The sequence below is a fragment of the Macaca fascicularis genome, chromosome X (genome assembly GCF_037993035.2).
Source record: "Macaca fascicularis isolate 582-1 chromosome X, T2T-MFA8v1.1".
NCBI lineage: Eukaryota > Metazoa > Chordata > Mammalia > Primates > Cercopithecidae > Macaca > Macaca fascicularis.
Genome location: NC_088395.1, coordinates 46,576,629 through 46,598,411, shown reverse-complemented (window position 1 = coordinate 46,598,411; position 21,783 = coordinate 46,576,629). Strand labels below are relative to the sequence as shown.

Genomic DNA, 21,783 nt, shown 5'->3' with positions numbered 1-21,783 from the left:
CATCCCTGGGATGCAAGGCTGGTTCAACATACACAAATCAATAAACGTAATCCATCACATAAACAGAACCAACAACAAAAACCACATGATTATCGCAATAGATGCAGAAAAGGCCTTTGACAAAATTCAACAGCCCTTCATGCTAAAAACTCTCAATAAATGGAACGTATCTCAAAATGATAAGAGCTATTTATGACAAACCGACAGCCAATATTACACTGAATGGGCAAAAACTGGAAGCATTCCCTTTGAAAACCGGCACAAGACAAGGATGCCCTCTCTCACCACTCCTATTCAATATAGTGTTGGAAGTTCTGGCCAGGACAATCAGGCAAGGGAAAGCAATAAAGGGTATTCAATTAGGAAAAGAGGAAGTCAAATTGTCCCTGTTTGGAGATGACATGATTGTATATTTAGAAAACCCCATCATCTCAGCCTTAAATCTCCTTAAGCTGATAAGCAACTTCAGCAAAGTCTCAGGATACAAAATCAATGTGCAAAAATCACAAGCATTCTTATACACCAATAACAAACAGAGCCAAATCATGAGCGAAGTCCCATTCACAATTACTATAAAGAGAATAAAATACCTAAGAATCCAACTTACAAGGGATGTGAAGGACCTCTTCAAGGAGAACTACAAACCACTGCTCAACAAAATAAGAGGACACAAACAAATGGAAGAACATTCCATGCTCATGGATAGGAAGAATCAATATCGTGAAAATGGCCATACTACCCAAGGTAATTTATAGATGCAATGCCATCCCCATCAAGCTACCAATGACTTTCTTCACAGAATTGGAAAAAACTGCTTTAAAGTTCATATGGAACCAAAAAAGAGCTTGCATAGCCAAGACAATCCTAAGCAAAAAGGACAAAGCTGGAGGCATCACACTACCTGGCTTCAAACTATATTACAAGGCTACAGTAACCAAAACAGCATGGTACTGGTACCAAAACAGATACATAGACCAATGGAACAGAACAGAGGCCTCAGAAATAATGCCACACATCTACAACCATCTGATCTTTGACACACCTGACAAAAACAAGAAATGGGGAAAGGATTCCCTGTTTAACAAATGGTGCTGGGAAAACTGGCTAGCCATATGTAGAAAGCTGAAACTGGATCCCTTCCTTACACCTTATACAAAAATTAAGATGGATTAAAGACTTCAATGTAACACCTAAAACCATAAAAACCCTAGAAGAAAACCTAGGCAATACCATTCAGGACATAGGCATGGGCAAAGACTTCATGACTAAAACACCAAAAGCAATGGCAACAAAAGCCAAAATAGACAAATGGGATCTAAATAAACTAAAGAGCTTCTGCACAGCAAAAGAAACTATCATCAGAGTGAAGAGGCAACTCAAAAGGCTAATATCCAGAAACTACAAAGAACTTATACAAATTTACAAGAAAAAAAAACAAGCAACCCCATCAAAAAGTGGGCAAAGGATATGAACAGACACTTCTCAAAAGAAGACATTTATGTAGCCAACAGACATATGAAAAAATGTTCATCATCACTGGTCATCAGAGAAATGCGAATCCAAACCACAATGATATACCATCTCATGCCAGTTAGAATGGTGATCATTAAAAAGTCAGGAAACAACAGATGCTGGAGAGGATGTGGAGAAATAGGAATGCTTTTGTACTGTTGATGGGAGTGTAAATTAGTTCAACCATTGTGGAAGACAGTGTGGTGATTCCTCAAGGATCTAGAACTAGAAATACCATTTGACCCAGCAATCCCATTACTGGGTATATACCCAAAGAATTATAAATCATGGTACTGTAACAACACATGCACACATATGTTTTATTGCAGCACTATTCACAATAGCAAAAATTTGGAACCAACCCAAATGTCCATTAATGATAGACTGGATTAAGAAAATGTGGCACATATATACCGTGGAATACTATGCAACCATAAAAAAGGATTAGTTCATGTCCTTTGCAGGGACATGGATGAAGCTGGAAACCATCATTCTCAGCAAACTATCGTAAGAACAGAAAACCAAACACTGTATGTTCTCACTCATAGGTGGGAATTGAACAATCAGAACACCTAGACACAGGGCAGGGAACATCACACACCGGGGCTTTTTGGGGGCTGGGGGGCTGGGGGAGGGATAGCATTAGGAGAAATACCTAATGTAAATGACAAGTTGATGGGTGAAGCAAACCAACATGGCACATGTATACCTTTGTGACAAACCTGCACATTCTGCACATATAACCTATTACTTAAAGTATGATTTTAAAAAAAAAAAAAAGGAGACCCAAAAAAAAAAAAAAAAGAGAGAGAGAAATTTCCTCCACCAAATACCCTAAGTTATCTCTCTCAAGTTCAAAGTTACACAGATCTCTAGGGCAGGGGCAAAATGCTGCTAGTCCTTTTTTTTTTTTTTTTTTTTTTTTTTTTTGACAGGGTCTCATTCTGTCAACCAGGCTCTGGAGTACAGTGGTTTGATCTTGGCTCACTGCAACCTCCACCTCCCAGGTTCAAGCAATTCTCCTGCCTCAGCCTCCCAAGTACCTGGGATTACAGGCATTCGCCACCACACCCAGCTGATTTTGTGTATTTTTGGTAGAGACAGGGTTTTACTATGTTGCTGAGGCTGGTCTTGAACTCCTGGCCTCAAGTGATCTGCCCACCTCAGACTCCCAAAGTGCTGGGATTACAGGCATGAGCCACCATGCCTGGCCTAGTCTTTTTGCTAAAGCATAGCAAGAGTCACCTTTGCTCCAGTTCCCAACAAGTTCTGCATCTCCATCTGAGACCACTTCAGCCTGGACTTCATTGTCCATATCACTATCAGCATTTTGGTCAAAGCCATTCAACAAGTCTCTAGGAAGTTCCAAACTTTCCCACATCTTCCTGTCTTCTTCTGAATCCTCCAAACTGTTCCAGTCTCTGTCTGTTACCCAGTTCCAAAGTTGCTTCCACATTTTCAGGTGTCCTTATAGCAGCACCCCACTCCTGGTACCAATTTACTGTGTTAGTCCATTCTCATGCTGCTATGAAGAAATACCCCAGACTGGGTAATTTATAAAGGAATTAACTCGCAGTTCCACATGGCTGGGAAAGTCTCAGGAAACTTACAATCATGATGGGAGGGGAAGCAAACATGTCCTTCTTCACATGGTGGCAGCAAAGAAGTGCTGAGCAAGGGGGGAACAGCCCCTTATAAAGCCATCAGATCTCGTGAGAACTCAGTCACTATCATAACAGCATGAGGATAACCACCCCCATGATTCAATTACCCCCCACCAGGTCCCTCCCACAACATGTGGGGATTATGGGAGCTACAATTCAAGATGAGATTTGGGTGGGGATACAGCCAAACCATATCAGTCAGGCTGGTCTGAAACTCCTGGGCTCAATCAGTCCTCCCACCTCGGCATTCCAAAGTGCTGGGATTATAGGTGTGAGCCACTGTGCCTGGCCCATTTTGTCCTAACAGCTGAATTTCTCTGCCTTTTCTCGCATCTAATAATCTTTAATTTTGGGGTCATTGTGTATTTTAAAAACTGTAGATGGCCGGGCGCAGTGGCTCACACCTGTAATCCCAGCACTTTGGGAGGCCGAGGCGGGTGGATCACAAGGTCAGGAGATCGAGACCACGGTGAAACCCCATCTCTACTAAAAATACAAAAAATTAGCCGGGCGCGGTGGCGGGCGTCTGTAGTCCCAGCTACTCGGGAGGCTGAGGCAGGAGAATGGCGTGAACCCGGGAGGCGGAGCTTGCAGTGAGCCGAGATCGCGCCACCGCACTCCAGCACTCCAGCCTGGGGGACGCAGTGAGACTCCGTCTCAAAAAAAATAATAAAATAAAATAAAAAATAAAAACTGTAGATGACTGGGTGTGGTGCCTCACACCTGTAATCCCAGCACTTTGGGAGGCTGAGGCAGGAGGATCACTTGAAGTCAGGAGTTAGAGACCAGCCTGGGCAACATAGCAAGACTCCATCTCCACAAAACTACAAAATTAGCCAGGCATGGTAGTGTATACCTGTAGTCCCAGCTACTCAAGAGGCTGAGTAGGAGGCTGAGTGGGAGGATTTCTTGAGCTCAGGAGGTTGAGGCCTCAGTGAGCCATGGTCACAGCACTACACTCCAGCCTGGGTGACAGTGAAACCCCAAGTCAAAAAAACAAAACAAACTGTAGAGACTGTAGTTTATTGGGTTTATCTTTTCCTCTAAAGATAAGAGAGGTAAGGTAAGGCACTGATCACCTTAAACAATCAGGGCTTTAGTGTTACTAACACAACCCAGCTCTTGTTCATCACTGTTCCTCAGGTGTTTCCCTCCTGCACTTTTGCTGGAGAGCCTGTTTGGTCTAGAAAAACTGCTTGAGATTTAGTTCTCCCCTTCATGAGTTTTCAGCTGAGCTCTTTAGCCTTCTTTCTCATGACGGTGGCAAGCCCCTTCTCTTATTTGGACTGCTTCCAAAGTAGAGAGACTGCCTTTCTGGCCCAGTTCCCTAACCTCCCACACCATCACAAACTTAGCAAATGTCCTGTGACAAAACTAGTCATGTGCTTGAAGCTCTTCTAGTTTCTAAGTCAGCCCTATATAACTTCCAAAAGCCCTTCTGGATCTCTTCCTCTTGTAAAGTCTATCAGCCTAGACCAAGCCCCATCCTCAGCTCACAGTGAAAATCAGCAAGTGCCCCCAGATAATGGTCAGCAATTGTCAACTCCCCTAGAAAAAGCACTTCACTTTCTGGAATTTTAATTAATCTAGAACTCATTGTTTCCACAGCTTGGCAATATCTTTAAACTTTTTTCAATTTATCTCCCCATCCTCCACCCCCTGCCCCACCAACAACTTATTGCAGCATGATTGCTGGCCTGGCAATACCAACTACAATATACATGGAAATGAGGGTCTGGTCATTACTTTCTTATTCAACATTTAAATCCAAGACAAAAATGAGAAGATACTAAATTACCACATAAGATGTTCCCTCCTCTCTTCCATTGGGTGCGGTGTAGAGGGATGAAAGATATCGCAGAGGAACACAGATTGTCTGCATGGCGCCACACGGAATGTGTATCAGTGGCTAATGCTTGCTATATTTCTTGTTTTCCAAGAGTTTTAAGTAAACAAACTCCTTATGATTTTGCTTTTTCTTCTGTAAAATATCAGAGGGTATGTCTGATTGGTGGAGGTGGGACTGTCATCATCTTCCCTACTTAATAGTATTGCCATGAGAATCAGTGGAATTCATCAATGTAATGCTTTTATAAAATGAAAAGCCTTTACTTTCATAACAAATCAATATTAAGAGATACTCACCACAGTGCATTTTGTGAGCTGGTGACAGGGAATACGGAAAAAAGAGGAAAAGAGAAAATAGTTATCCAATAGCAATCGCCGGTATCAGAATTTATATGTGGTTTCTGAAGGTTTGGGTTTTTGTCAGTTTGTTCTTCTTACCCATGGGACCTTGAGTTACTCACTACAGTGTTTTCTCATATGTAAAATCTGGTATCTTCCAATTTAGGTCACAGGATTTGTGAGGATGAAGTGTAAAAGCAAGATGATGCTTTAGCTCTCATTAGAAAATCACTCTCCCAGTTAAAATCCTAAGATACACTTTCTCAACGTTGTAGAATATATTCTTCTAACAATGAGATCAAACAGACAACCATATGGAAAATAGAGAATATGTGTAGATGTGTCAAAGTGGGATGATGTGTGCAGAATAGAAAGTAGCAGAATAGTGTAATATATTGAAAATAAAACTGAATAGAAAAATAAGGAGGGATAAAGAAAACTACATAAAAGACATTTTAAATAATCCTTCTTGGTAGTTTCTTGAAATTTGAGAGTATAATCAGAAGCATTAAAAAATGAGTAATTTTAGTTCCAAATATAAGTGTTAATAGTAGGGTGTAGTTTCTTCCTTCTCTTTTCTTCCTTTTTTGTGTATTTCTCTCCACATGTGAGAATAAACACAGACAAGATAGAAATGTAATATATACACATGTATCTAACTTTTTACTAATAAAAAATTTGCCTATATTCCTACAACCCAGAGACAACTGAACTCATAATGGCGCATATCGCATATCCTTTTTTTTTTTTTTTGAGATGGAATGTCACTCTGTTGCCCAGGCTAGAGTGCAGTGGCGCGATCTCAGCTCACTGCAACCTCCTCCTCTTGGGTTGAAGGGATTGTCCTGCCTCAGCCTCCCGAGTAGCTGGGATTACAGGCACGCGCTGCCACACCTGGCTAATTTTTGTATTTTTAGTAGAGATGGGGTTTCGCCATGTTGGCCAGGCTGGTCTCCAACTCCTGACCTCAGGTGATTCGCCCGCTTTGGCCTCCCAAAGTGCTAGGATTGCAGGCATGAGCCACCACGCCTGGCCATATCCTTCTCATATATATGCCGTTTTACAACACAAATCATAGTTTTATAGTCTTAGTTTACTATGAACATTTTCCAAACTCCTTAAAATATGAATACATTAAGGGAAGCATGATTCCAATTTATGAATATATCAAGTTACTCTATCACCTATTACTGGATATTCAAGTTGCTTATTTTTATTTCAATTAATACTGCTCTTATAGGATCTTTCCTAGAAATTCTGAACCTCCTATTGCCCCACCATAATTACTTTTTTGAGAATAAATTTTGACTTTTCAAGAAAAGTATCCCAGAAGAGTATCTTTCTCCATAAGATGCTTCCACTTTTGTACTGATGACAGATAAAATACATGTGCAAGGTCTATTTGAGAATCCTGCTGGCTCATGTGCTCTGAAACTAATCTATTTAGGGATTATCTATTTACAGATAAGCTTGGAGATTGGCCTAGTAAGGATTAATATGTTTTTCCTCTGTCCTCCTGATTATAAAATGTATTTATACTTTCAGAAGCTTCTAAACCTGTTCTACAGAGAATATGTGTATAATTTATAATTGAGTGCTTGACTGTAACCCCTGCGATCTTTTCTATAAAATGGATGATGACATATCTGAGACATGATTTTCCTTATATTATACAGGAAAACTGGGTTATCAAATTTATTAAATTGATGTTTGCTGAACATAAGTGCTCTGATATAAGATGACGCCTCGCTTCTTTCCAAAGGCATTCCAGTCTTTGCTATCTTCATGGTTTTGACCCTTCATAAATTATTTGATGTACAATGTACTAAAACTCATGAGTAAGGAATTTGTCATTTATTGGCTGGTCACAGTGGCTCACACCTGTAATTCTAGCACTCTGGGAGGCTGAGGTGGGCAGATCACTTGAGCCCAGGAGTTCGAGGCTAGCTTGGGCAACATGGCGAAACCCCATCTACAAAAAATACAAAAATTAGCTGGGTGTAGTAGCGGGTGCCTATGGTCCCCACTACTCGGGAGGCTGAGGTGGGAGGATAACCTGAGCCTGGGAAGTCGAAGCTCTGGTGAGCTGTGATCATGCCACTGCATCCCAGCCTAAGTGACAGAGTGAGACCTGTCTCACAATAAATAAATAAATAAATAAATTATCATTTATTGAATGATTTGAGTAACTTTTGAGTTTTCTTACATCTACCAAAGGCTAAATGATATGAGGGCTTTTTTAAAAAAAATGTATATTAAATTTACATGATTACACTCAATGAATTCTTTGATGCACAATATGGCAATGTACAGTAGTCCTCCCTTATCCATGGGGGATATGTTCCAAGATCCCTAGCGGATGCCTGAAACTGTGAATAGTACCGAACCTGATTGCTGTCAGAACCCATTTCTATTCATGCCTTCCACCCACGAATTTAATGTCTTTTTCATCTTAGCATTTATCATGCACTGTGGCCATAACTTTTGCAGTTCGAGATGTGACAACAAAACTAGCACAAGTTTCTTTTTCCTTCTTCACAATTTCCTGGATAGAAGATTCATTCTTACTATAAATCTTAACAACCTCAGCATACATTTTGTTTCTTTATTAAGTCAAGAACTTTAACCATTTCACTTTAAGGAAGCACTTTATAACTTATTTTTGGCGTATGCAAATTGCCAACATCACTACTCTTGCACTTTGGGGTCATTATACAATAAGGGTAGCTTTAATGCAAGCACTGCAATCCCATGACAGTCAATCTGACAACTGAGACAGCTAAGGGACTAATGGGCAGGTAGCATATACAGCATGGATATGATACTGGACAAAAGGATGATTCAGGCTGGGTGCAGTGGCTCACACCTGTAATTCCAGCATTTTGGGAGGCTGAGGCAGGCAGATCACTTGAGGTCAGGAGTTCAAGACCAGGCTGGCCAACATGGTGAAACCCTGTCTCTACTAAAAATACAAAATTAGCTGGGTATGGTGGCATGCACCTGTAATCCCAGCTATTCGGGAGGCTGAGGCAGGAGAATCAGTTGAACTCGGGAGGTGGAGGTTGCAGTGAGCCAAGATTGTGCCACTGCACTCCAGACTGGATGACAGAGCAAGACTGTCTCAAAAAAAAAAGAAAGAAAAAAAAGGGTTCAGTGATTTGCATCCTGAGCAGGAAACAGCAGGACAATGTAAAATTTCATCACACTACTCACAATAGCATGCAACTTACGCATTTATGTTCTGTGACATACAATGAGAGTTGATTTAACACTAAAAGATTTCCCACATTTATTACATTTGTAAGGTTTCTCCCATATGAATGATCTGATGTTTAATGAGAGTTGACTTCCCACTAAAGGCTTTCTCACAGACACTGCATTTACAGGGTCTCTCTCCATATGAATTTTCTTATGTTTAATAAGTGGTGCCTTCTGGATAAAGGTTTTTCCACATTCACTGCATTCATAGGGCTTCTCCCCTGTGTGAGTTCTCTGGTGTGCTACGAGGGTTGACTTCTGGCTGAAGGCTTTTGCACATTCACAGCATTCATAAGGTTTCTCTCCGGTGTGAGTTCTTTGATGTACAACTAAGTTTGCTTTCTGGATAAACACTTTTCCACATTCAGTACATTTGTAGAGTTTCTCCCCAGTTTGACTTCTCTGACTTTTTCTAAGGGCTCGCTTTTGGTGGAGGGCTTTCCCTCGTTGATTAGGGTCAAAAAATCTCTCTGCAGGTTGAGCTTTATGAAGATTAGAATGGAGGCATACTTTCCAATATGCCTTACATCCATCATCTTTCCTTCTTACATAGCTTCTATTTTGACTAAGAAAGTTTAAATTATGTTTTGAATGCCTTTTCCCATGAATAATATTTAGGGAGTCTTTGTCTTACAGAATCAAATTCTGTGCTCAGATAAATGCTTTTTCTACATGTTCTGGATTCTTGACCACTTTCATCCTTCAGTATTTCCTTGCCTATGAATGCAGCTTGCCACAGAAGTTTGTCTTGGCTTTCCTTGTAGCAATCTATCTGCTCATCAACTTGCCAGACTTCTAGAAGAAAATGAACGAATCATCAAACTTGTTAAGTCTTTCCACTGGAATATTATGGAATAACATTAATCCCTAAATGCCCAAGCAGTGAACTCCTATCAACATGACTTGAGCTGATGTGGATGGACCCTCCCCATGTCCCACCACCACCACCTCCCCTGAGTGCAAGTACAAAGAAATGCTGGCTCAAATTTAACAAAAATAATTTAATATGCAGCCAAGCTCAAACCAGAAAATAAATTTATTATGTGACAAAAATGAAGAAGAAATTTAAAGTGAGGGGGTGAACAGAAATTGAAGCTGTGTGGCTTTGCAGTTGGGGGACTAAGGCTCTAATCATGAGTGTGAAGTGAATTCTAGGCCACAGGGCACAACTGTGCAGAGAATTAGAATTGAGCTACCTGGTTAAAGCTGGGAGTCACAAAGGACATCTCTGTGTGTAAAATAGGAACTAGAAAGATGTCACCCACTGGCTAATGAAAATGTTAAGAAGAATCAGGGGTTACTTACAAGAAGTCAGAACCACAGTCCTGTACCACATGTAGGAGTGCATTCCAAATGGACATTTGAAGTATAATACAAAACCCCCGAAGTTGATAAATTCACCTATAAATTGTTCCTGCATTAGTGAAACCAGTGGGCCCCAGCAGTGGCAATCCAAATAGTTCTGCAGTGATGCTTTCATAGCTTAGGGTACACAGAATTTCCATGGAAAATAACTCTCACTGAAAAGGAGTTCACAGTAAAAAAAATTACAAACTTCAAAAGGAAATGAACCACAATGAGTTGAAAACTTATGTCTACAGAAAAGCCTGCACATGATGTTTATAGCAGCTTCATTCATAATGGCCCCAAACTGGAAGCAACCAAGATGTCCTTCAATAGGTGAATGGATAAACAAAGTGATCCACAATGGAATATTATTCAGCAATAAAAAGAAATGGGCTATCAAGCCATGGACATGGAGGAAACTTAAATGCATATTGCTATTTGAAAGAAGCCAGTCTGAAAAGGCTACATACTATATGATTCCAACTATATGACATTCTAGAAAAGGCAAAACTATAGAGATAGTAAAAAGATCAGTACTTGCCAGGAGAGAGTGAAAAAGGGATGAAAAAGCAAAGCACAGGGAATTTTTAGGGCGGTAAAACTATTCTGTATGAAACAGTAATGGTGGATTTTTATGCATTTGACAAAACCCATAGAACTGAACAACACAAAGAGTGAACCTTAATGTAAGATGTGACTTTAGTTAATAATAATGTATTCATTCACCAGTTGTAACACATGTACCATACTAATGCAAGATGTTACTATTAGGGGAAATTGGCGGGGTGGGGGCGGGTAGAGAGAGGTATAAGGAAACTCTCTGTCGAGAGATGTGTAAAGGGATGGAGATATACCATGAAAACCTAACCAAAAGAAAGCTGGAGAAATTACATTAATTTCAGACAATGACTTCAGAACAAGAAGGATTTTCTGGCACAAAGAAGGACATTACAAAATGATAAAACAGTCAATTCTTTGAGAAGAAATAACAATCCTAAAAGTGTATGTACCTAATAACAGCACTTCAAAATACATGAGGCAAAAATGGATACATCTGAAAGAGAAACAGACAAATCCACAATTATTGTTGGAGACTTCAACACTTTCTCTCAATAATTGATAGAACAAGTAGACAGAAAACCAGCAAGGATATAGATAATCTGAACAGCACCATCAACCAACTTCACCTAATTGACATTCAGAGAACACTGCATCCAACAACAGCAGAATATACATTCTTTTCAAGTGCATATGAAACATTCACCAAGATAGAACATATTCTGGGTCTTAAAACAAACCTGTACAAATTTATAAGAAATCATATTATGTGCAATAACAGTATTACAACAAAAATCAATGAGAAAGATACTTGGAAAACCCCAAATATTTGGAAATTTAAAGATATACTTACTTCTAAATAAGTCGTAAGGGGAATTTGAAACTATTTTGAATTAAATGAAAATGCAACATATCATAATTTGTGGGACACAGCAATGAGAGGGATATTTATAGCACTGAATGCATATATTAGAAATAAAGATCAAGCAGAAGAAAAGAAATAATCAGAGCAGAAATCAATGAAGTTGAAAACAGGAATGTTCTTCAAATGGTGAATGGCTAAACAAACTGTGGTACATCCATTTGGTGGAATATTACTCAGTGACAAAAAAGAAGAAACTCTGGGTACTCACAACAGGATGAATCCAACTGAGAAGTATGCTGAGTGAAAAGAACTAATCCCATAAAGTATCATACTGTATGACCTCATTTATGTAATATTCTTGAAATGACAAAATTATAGAAATGGAGAACAAATTAGTAGTTGCCAGGGCTTAAGAAGGGGTGGGGTGGGAAGGAATGGGTATAGCTATACAAAGGCAATATGAGGGACCCTTGTAGTAATGGAAATGTTCCGTATCTTGACTTTCTCAATGTCAATATCCTTGTTGTGATTTGTAGTATAGTTTTTCAAGATGTCACCATTAGTAGAAACTGGGTAGAATACATGAGATTTATCTTTATTTTTTCCTAAAGGGCATGGGAATCTACGATTATCTTAACATAGAATGTTTAATTTAAAAAATAGTCAAATATTCCAAAGAGAAGGATGGTGAAGTAAAATAACAAAAAACCAAAAAGAAGTTTGGTTGGTGGGATGAACAGAAAGAAATAATAAAATGGTACCTGTAAATCCAATAATATCAATAATTACATGGGAAGTAATGGTCTAAAGGAGAAAAAACACAATCATAGGAATTGATCCATAAAAATAATTTATAACATCCATTCATAATAAAAAAAACTTTCAGAAAATCAGGATTAGAAGGAAATATCCTCAACCTTTATCAGGCCATTATGAAAAAACCTACAAGTAAAATTAGGCCTAATGGTAAGAGAGTAAATGCTTTTGTCCTAAGATCAGGATCAAGGCAAATATGTTGCCCTCCCTACCTGAGTCAACATTATACTGAAGATCCTAGCCAGTAAGTACAATAAAGTAAGAAAAAGAAGTAAAGGCATCCAGACTGGGAAAGGAAATAAGCTGTCCTTATTCATAACTACATGATTGTTTATGTAGAAAATACCAAACCATCTATAAAAGAGCTACTAGCACTAATATGTGAGCTTATTAAAAGGTTCCAGGATACAAAGTCAATATGGAAAGATCAATTACACTTCTATAAATTAGCAATGAGCAATAGGAAAATGAAATACAAAACAACTATGTACATACACACACCCCATTTACATTACCTTGAAAGAACATAAAACACGGGGGTAAATTAAACAAAATATGTGCAAGACCTATCCATTCAAAACTATCAAATATTACTGAAATAAAATTTAAAAGACTGAAATAGACAGATATACCATATTTTGCTTTAGAAGACTCAATATTGCACATCAATTATCCACAGATTCCATGCAATGTCAAAACCCCCTGCAGGCTTTTTTGCAAAAATTGACAAGCTGATTCTAAAATTTCTAGGAAAATACCAAAGACCTAGACTAGCTACAACATTACAAAAAGGAAGAACAAAGTAAGAGGACTCATACTACCTGATTTAAACACATAATATAAGGCTACAGCAATTAAGACATGTGGTACAGGTTGTGTATCATTTATCCAAAATGCTTGGAACCAGCAGTGTTTTTGGATTTCAGATATTTTTGGTTTCTAGAATGTTTACATTATATATTTACTGGTTCAGCAGCCTAACCTGAAAATATGAAATCTGAAATGCTTCAATGAGCATTTCCTTTGGATGCCATGTCGGTGCTCAAGAAATTTTGGATTTTGGAGCATTTAGGATTTTGGATTTCTGGATTAGGGATACTCAACCTGTATTGGTGTACAGAGTGACACATATGTTCAAATACTTTTCAAAAAGGATGCCAAAGTAAGTTAATTAAGAAAGAACAGTCTGGAATAGACTGAATATTTGATAGTAACTTATCTTTTTTACTTAACCTCTCTTCTGCTCTGGTTAATCTGCTATTAAGTCTATATATGAAATTCTTCTTTTGTTGCTGCTCTTTAAATTTTGTGTTTCTTTTATATATATATTAAATTCTTAATTTTCAGTTTTCATTAGATTATTTTATATATCCCAGTTCCCCAGTGAAATTCTTACTATTAACATTTTTTTTTTGAGACAGAGTCTTGCTCTGTTGCCCAGGCTGGAGTGCTGGAGTGCTGGAGTGCAGCAGTGCAGTCTTGGCTTACTGCAACCTCTGCCTCCTGGGTTCAAGCAATTCTTGTGCCTCAGCCTCCCGAGCAGCTAGGACTACAGGTGCGCACCACCATGCCCAGCTAATTTTTTAGTAAAGACGGGGTCTCACTATGTTGCCCTGGCTGGTCTCAATCTCCTGGGCTCAAGGGATCCTCCTGCCTCAGCCTCCCAAAGTGCTGGGATTATAGGTGTGAGGCACCACACCTGGCATCATTTTAAAGTACAAGTCAAATAATAAATGGATCACTTGTTGATCTGAGAAAAAGAAAGAATATTCTTTTCAAAAATATTACTGGAACAATTGGAAATGCATATGTAAAAATAATATAAAAATATGTTGACCCTTACCTCACACCAGATACAAAAATTAAGTCATTAACAGTCATAGACTTAAATATAAGAACTAAAATTATGAATCTCCTGGAAGAAAACATACAGAAAAAATCTGTTACCCTGGGTTAGTGAGAGATTTTCTAAAGAGGACACAAAAAGCATGAACCGTAAAAGAAAAATTTAATAAATTGGACTTTATAAAAACAGAAACATTTGTTTTTCAAAAGATACTGTTATGAACAATCAAGCCACAGCCTAGGAGTAAATACTTGCAAAACACTTATATCCACAATATATAAAGAACTCTCACAATTTAATAACAAACAATGGCAAAAGATTACAATAGACACTTCACCACAGAACATATACAGATGGCAAATAAGCACATGAAAACATGCTCAACATCACTGATCATTACAGAAATGCAAATTTAAATCACAATGAGATCCCCCTATATACCTACTAGAAAGGTGTGTTGTTGGTGGGAAAACAAAATAGTACAGCCACACTAGAAAACAGTTTGGCAATATCTTATTATTATTTTTTGAGAGACAGAGTCTCACTGTGTCACCCAGGCTGGAGTAGAGTGGCATGATCTCGGCTCACCGCAACCTCCACCTCCTGGGTTCAAGCAATTCTCCTGCCTCAGCTTCCCAAGTAGCTGGGATTACAGGCATGTGCCACCACACCCAGCTAATTTTTGCATTTTTAGTAGAGACGGGGTTTCACTATATGTTGGCCAGGCTGGTCTCAAATTCCTGACCTTAAGTGATCCACTCGCCTTGGCCTCCCAAAGTGCTGGGATTACAGGCGTGAGGCACCACACCCGGCCCAATGTCTTATAAAGTTAAACATATGCTTACCATATGGCCAAGCAATCTCACTCCAGATATTTACCCAAGAGATATGAAAACACAGATCCACAGAAATGCCTGTACAAGAATGTCTGCCAGCTTCATTCACAATAACAAAAAAAACCCCGGGACAATTCAAATGTGCATTAACTGGTCCATCGACAGACAAACTGGAACACTACTCAGCTATCAAAAGGAACAAACTGATACATGCCACAACATGGATGAACCTAAAATGCATTAAGGTAAGTGAAAGAAGCCAGCCACATGACATTCTAGAAAGAACCAAACTAGAAGGAAAAGAGATCAAGCCTGGGATGAGGAGAGAGACTGAATTATAAAAGGAAACATGGAGTTTTTTGTGGGGGATGAAAATGTCCAACACTTTTATTGTAGTAGTAGTAATTACACAGCTACATAGTTGTCAAAACTATACAACTGTACACCTAAGAAAGATAAATTTCATGGTATGTACATTATACCTTAATCAATTTCATTTGAAAAAATAAAAGGAATGCAGTCACATCAACATAAATATATAATGATCACATATAAAAACACATATAGAAAATTACGTTCAAACATTAACATGTATGGCCAAAGATCATATGGTGCCATAAGGGCATTTTGTTTTATTAAAATACTTCATGAGTACTAATGATAAAGTACTAACAAATATTGAACTCTAATTAATGATATGCCTGTGGAGGTACTTAGGGGTTAAGGGTACTGATCTCTGTAACTTCCTTTGAAATGCACTATAAAAAAATAAATCGAATTTATGGAAATTGGAGGAACTGGCAGATGGACAGGGGATAAATATAGCCAAATGTTTATAGTTATTATAAATCTAGGTGGAGGTATTATATGGGTGTTCAATCTACAATTCTTTTACTCGTTTTATATAAAAATTTTCATAATAAAATGTTGGGGGAAGCTAGATAAAAAACAGCAAAGTAAACTGAAAGTAAGTAGGAAAAAGAAAATAAGGCCGGGCGCGGTGGCTCAAGCCTGTAATCCCAGCACTTTGGGAGGCCGAGACGGGCGGATCACGAGGTCAGGAGAACGAGACCATCCTGGCGAACACGGTGAAACCCCGTCTCTACTGAAAAAATACAAAAAACTAGCCGGGCGAGGTGGCGGGCGCCTGTAGTCCCAGCTACACAGGAGGCTGAGGCAGGAGAATGGCGTAAACCCGGGAGGCGGAGCTTGCAGTGAGCTGAGATCCAGCCACTGCGCTCCAGCCCCGGCGACAGAGCGAGACTCCGTCTCAAAAAAAAAAAAAAATAAAATAAAATAAAATAAAAGTAAAAGAAATCAATAAAACAGAAAAATGGTAGAGAAAATTAACAAAGCTAAAACTTCTATGAAAAGATCAACAAACTTGAAATAAATTTCAGTTTGTACTACTACATGAGACTGGACAGTTTTCATTACTGTAATGAGGCTACTCTTGAAAGGAACAGTTCCCAGAAGATTTGTATTATCTCAGAATGACCAGTGAACTTATGGGACCAGCCAGAGGTTTCATCCAGGAGACAGAGGGAAAAATATAGTTCCTGAAATAGATTCAAATATGGAGAAACAGGGAAGAAATTCAAGTTGCTTTCTGCTGCATTCTGCTTCCAACCCTGGGAGTTTGGAGAGCTATCTAGGAGTGAGTCCATGTGCTCCTGTCTTTCCATCCCATCCTGCTCGCATGCTCATTGCTGTCTCCTATTCCCTTGCAATTCCTCTCAGCAGATATTTCAAGTAGTGGATCTTAACCAAAGATGGGCATCAGAACCCTCTGGAGTGTCACTCAAAATGCACACAACCAGGCCTACCCTAGGCTTTCTGAAACAATTTCTACAGTGGGGCCTACTCATGAATATTCTGATAGATCCACAGGTAACTATGTAATACATCTCTGGTTAACAACCACTACATTAAATTAAAGAAAACGTTTTTTATGGATAATAACAACAATAAAAACAGTGATAACATTTGTTGAGTGTTCCCTTTATGCCAGGCACCCTTTTAGGTGCTTTACATGGATCAACTCATTAATTTCTGAAAATCATTCAGTTCTATCATTAGCCCCACAACAGGTAGAGAGGCCAACCAATGTGTACACAGTGATAGCTAGTGAGGAAAGTGGCCAGAAGTCCAGTCCAGGCTATGTGGCTCCACAGTCACTCTTAGCCACTTGTATGCGGATGAATAACAAAGCTCCTTCCTCTGCCCAGGTCCAAATCAATCAGTGCAATATTTATTGAATGTCTTCCACCAGTCCCACACTGGAACAAGTCAGAACAAGATGTAGGCTCTTATGTCTAGGGGTTGTGTTTGAGCTAAAGAAATGAGCCACTGGCACTTAGCTATATTTTTTTAAAAGTTACCATATGAAATGCATAGCTATATTATTTAAAGTTATAAATGTAACCAATAAAGGAACTAAAAATAAGCATATAACAAACTTGTGAAGAGCTGGGGAGTGGAAGGCCAAAGTGTGAGGGAAATCCTTACTTTTCATAGAGGGAAGATAAAACTGAAAACCCATAAAATGCAGATATAAAGGTATTCCCTAAACCTATGGAGGTGCTCACCAGAACCAAAAAGAGAAATCTTTAGAAGAAGCTGCCCTTGGGGGGTGTGATTGGGAATGCACCTAAGATTACTTTTTAGCCTATACTGTTCTGCACTCTTAGACTGAATATATAAATGTCTGTATTTTAATATAATAGTTTTTCTTATGAGGGAATTGTGACTCAGGAGGGTAGACTGTGCCTGAATTTGCTTTTCCTCCCTTCTAGGACAGCACTGAAATGAGAACAAGACATACAGTCATTACAATTCCAGGCATCACTGGAAGAAAGCAAGCATACCATCAGCACACCAGAAATCCTGATGAATCTCGAAGCAGCAGATATGGAATTACACTGAGCAACAAAGAGGTTATCATCACCCAAAACATTCCTGGAGGAAGCTACAGAATGGTGGGAGCCACAAATGCCAGCACAGGGAGGATCTCAGAGAATAGGTGTGTGTGCTGAGGAGTGGGTTCTGGAGGAAGCCATCTGAGGAGTCCTTGGGGCCAGCACCTGACTACAGCTGATGCTCTGAAATTAATCTCTAATGAGCAGTGATTCTCAAGCTTTACTGTGTCTATGGGGTCCCTGGGGAGCTTGTTGAAATGCACATTCTCCTTCAGAAAATCTAGAGTGAGGCCTCAGATTCCGATTTTCTACTTAGTGCCCCAACAATGCCCAGGCTGCTGGTTCATCGATCACCCTCTGAAGAGTAACACCATTCTAAACAGGCTTCTTTGCCATGGGCCAGTGAAGGGGGTACTATGAAGGGGAGAGAAAGAGCAGACCAGTGTATCAGAAGAGTTTCTGGATCCTTGTGGGCAGCCCACAGGAAAAATAGACAAGGAAAAAGCAGCTCTATGCAGGACTAAAATATGGTTCACTGAAGTATTCCACCTTGGGAGTAATGTCCTCTCGAGTGTGTTTATTTTTTGAATAAGTAAAGAGATAATAACAAAAACAAGAGTTGAATGGGAAGGATGTATTAAAAAATGGAGGAATCTGATAACAAGTAGTATGAAGTCAGATTTGTAACAGTCTGAGAAGAAATAAGTAGAGAAAACAGAAAATGGTGTGAGGTTTACAGTGTTAACCACAAAGTGAGAGCAGGCAAGAACATGGTGGGTACCTGGTTGGGTAAAGGTCACTGGCAAAGCTTTGGTGTCTATACTGACTCAAAAACAAAAAAACAAAAAAACAAACAGGCATGATAATCTACCTTAGGCTAAAAAACAAAAACAAAAACAAAAAACAAAAAACAAACAAAAAAAAAAACAGTCCAAATTTCAGCCTGAAAGGGCCCACAGTATGCCTAATAAAGAGGAAATGCTGACATCTATTAATACATCTACCATGGTGAAAATACAAAAGGCCAAGAAGGTGGGAGAATAAGTCTTAAAAGCTTCCAGAAAGGTGGTGGGAGAGGAATGAGAAGAGGCTTGGCACTTCTCACTAACAAGCCAGGAGGGTGGAAGGTAGAAATGGGATCTCAGAACAAGAGTAGCCACAATCTATGGGAACGCCAAGCAAAGAACGCAGAGACTGTAACCAGTGGCCAGGCAGAGGCCTCATTTGGACATGACAACAGTTCCGCTCATCAGAGCCTAGGCATGTCCACAAGTCCGGGGCTCTCAGAAGAGCTCCTGAGCTCATCCCAGAGGCCAAGCTGTCACCAACCAACCTGGTCCCTTTCCCCGGCCTGACTCACCTGGCCTGTCCTCACCTGCACAGGTCCGTACCGGGGTCCCTCCATCTGCCATCCAGGACTCTTCTCCTGGTCCCAACCTGAAGATCACATCTGGCTTCGCAACTAGATACCCTGTTCAGGGGACACGACACAGGACTTCGTTATTAACGCTGAGGAATTCCAGAACCTAGGCCCACCCCTGCAGGCTGAAGGTGGCACGGCCTCAGGGATGGCCCCAAGCACACAGCCATCTGCCCCTCAGTACAGAACATTCACATAGCAAGCAAGGGCACCAACATGCTCTCCAGAGTCCAACGGGGACTACGAATACTGCACAGTTGGCTGTAACCCAAACTCACTGAGGGTGGTAACCCACACTCGTTGTTCCCAGGCCCCGGAGCTTGGAGCAGCTGAGAAAGAAACACAGTACTGGGGGCATTCTGCATCACCCCGTGGCGCGGTCCCTCACCCACGGACACCAGGTGGCTGTAGTTCTCAAGCATGACATCCCTGTAGAGGTTCTTCTGGGCAGAGTCCAGTTGCTGCCACTCCTCCAGGGTGAAGTCCACAAACACGTCCTTGAAGGTCAATGATTCCTGTAATGGCACATTCCTCTTTAGCATGCCAGGAGCAGCCTGGGGCACCGGGACGTGGCATCTCACGCACATGGAGGGCTTACTCTGTGCCCTCTAGGAGAAACTTGACAGATGAAGAGTGTGAGGCGCACAGAGCCTAAGTAACTAGCCCAGGTCACACAGCCAGGAATGAGGGAGTCGAATCCATGCGGTCTGGCTCCCGCATCCACACTGGCCTTTGCTTTTTTTTTTTTTTTTGAGACTGAGTCTTGCTCTGTCACCCAGGCTGGAGTGCAGTGGTTTAATCTGGGCTCATTGCAACCTCTGCCTCCCGGGTTCAAGCAATTCTCCTGCCTCAGCCTCCAGAGTTGCTGGGACTACAGGAGCCCACCACCATGCCCGCCTAATTTTTGTATTTTTAGTACAGACGGGGTTTCACCATGTTGGCCAGGCTGATCTCGAACCCCTGACTTTGTGATCTGCCCACCTTGGCCTCCCAAAGTGCTGGGATTACAGGCGTGAGCCATCATGCCCGGCCTGGCCTTTCTTATATAATTGTTCTTATGCCAGTCACTAGTCAGTTTGGCATAGTATATTACATAGAGTATCTATATGACTAAAATCATTTTGAACTTTATAAGAGAAACAGATAGGCTATGAGAAATATCTCACCCTGGAAATTCATTCATTCAACACATGTTTACTGAATAGAGGCCAGACTGGTAAGTCCTGTGAAGTAAAGACTGATACAAAACCACACCTCTTGAACTCAAGGAGCTTCAGTTTAGTGGAGGCAGAAAAGCGACACTTAGACACTCATAGATGAAACCGAGGCAGCGAGGAAGCCTGCCTCACAGGGACAGTGACAGATGTAGGACAGGGTCCGGGTGGTCCACAAAGGAGGAAGTCAGTCCTGCCTGGGGCTGACAGAGCAGGCTTTGCAGGGGACACAGAGCTACAACGAACAGTTCTAAACATAGCTAATCAACCATGACAAACCGTTCTAACCTTCGCTCATCAATCATGAAACAAAGAACAGGAAGCCAGAGGTCTGTGGCCCGAGCAGCTGACTGAGGCAAAAGGGGAAAGGTCTGTGCTTGGCCTTGTCACCACCAAACAAGAACTCACTTCTACAAGGGCCCCAATTCCTCACAAAGACTAATAACCCACCTGTTTCTGCTCCAGATCCCATCCTGTCACACCCACACTTGCTGGCCTTCAATTCAAGCCACTCGTTGCACCCGTAAGACCCAAATCAGCCACAGTGGCACTAGTTTACCCAGCTGTGCAGGAGAGGGGACAGGAAAGCCAGCCTGCCAGAGGGCGGTGACAGGCAGGTTTCTCCAGCAGGAGGGCTTCTCAGAGCAATCCAGGAGCTGGTAGCCCAAACTGCCCCTCCCTCGTGAGAGCTCTGCTGCCAGGGAACAAAACCACACTGCTGAGTGCTAGGATGAAACAAATGTTGCTTGGAAGCTCTAACCTGTTCCATAGACCAGTATCTCTTGTAATGGTCCCAGTGGCATGGCTTCCAGGGTCCCAGCAAAAGATGTGCCCAGTTACATATCACTGAGTGACAATGTGCTCAGAAAACCCCAATCCATGGCTTCCTACCAGCCAGTCATAGTTTACTCAGTCCTCCAGTCCAGATGCAGTTTGTTTACCAATCCAGAGTCATTTTTATCTGGAGTAATGTCACCTGGTTTGATATTGTGAAATATATATTTGGTTTTTGTCCTGTCTCCTGGCAAAAGCTCCTGCAACCCTTGGAATAGACTCTGAAGTGATCAAAGCGTCTTTTATATGCTAATGAGATGACTGGTGGCTGGCTGCCCCTAGGTAGCTTCCAGATGGGAGCTGGTCACCAGAAAACCAGACAGGATTAGAGGGTTGGGAATTTCATCTCCATCCTCAAAACTCCTGGGAGGGGAGAGAAGATGAAGGCTGAGTTGACTACCAAGGGCCAGTGATGATCATGCCTCTGTGATGAAGCCTCCATAAAAACCCCACTGTGGCTGGGTGTGGTGGCTGGCTCCTGTGATCCCAGCACTATGGGTGGCTGAGG

General features: G+C 40.8%; 1 protein-coding gene across 25 annotated transcripts in view; it reads right to left on the bottom strand.

Annotated features, from left to right (window-relative positions):
• Positions 1–7,954: 7,954 nt before the first annotated feature.
• KRBOX4 (KRAB box domain containing 4) overlaps positions 7,955–21,783 on the bottom strand; it is a 31,162-nt gene continuing 17,333 nt past the window's right edge. For 2 of the 25 annotated variants that reach the window (XM_074028825.1, XM_045383141.2), the window contains exons 4-7: positions 19,616–19,742; positions 19,168–19,278; positions 10,979–11,022; positions 7,955–9,416 (exon numbers count right to left, since the gene is read on the bottom strand). In XM_074028825.1, coding sequence (XP_073884926.1) covers positions 10,979–11,022; positions 19,168–19,278; positions 19,616–19,742 — 282 coding nt within the window. In that variant the 3' untranslated portion in view covers positions 7,955–9,416. 25 annotated transcript variants of the gene reach the window in all.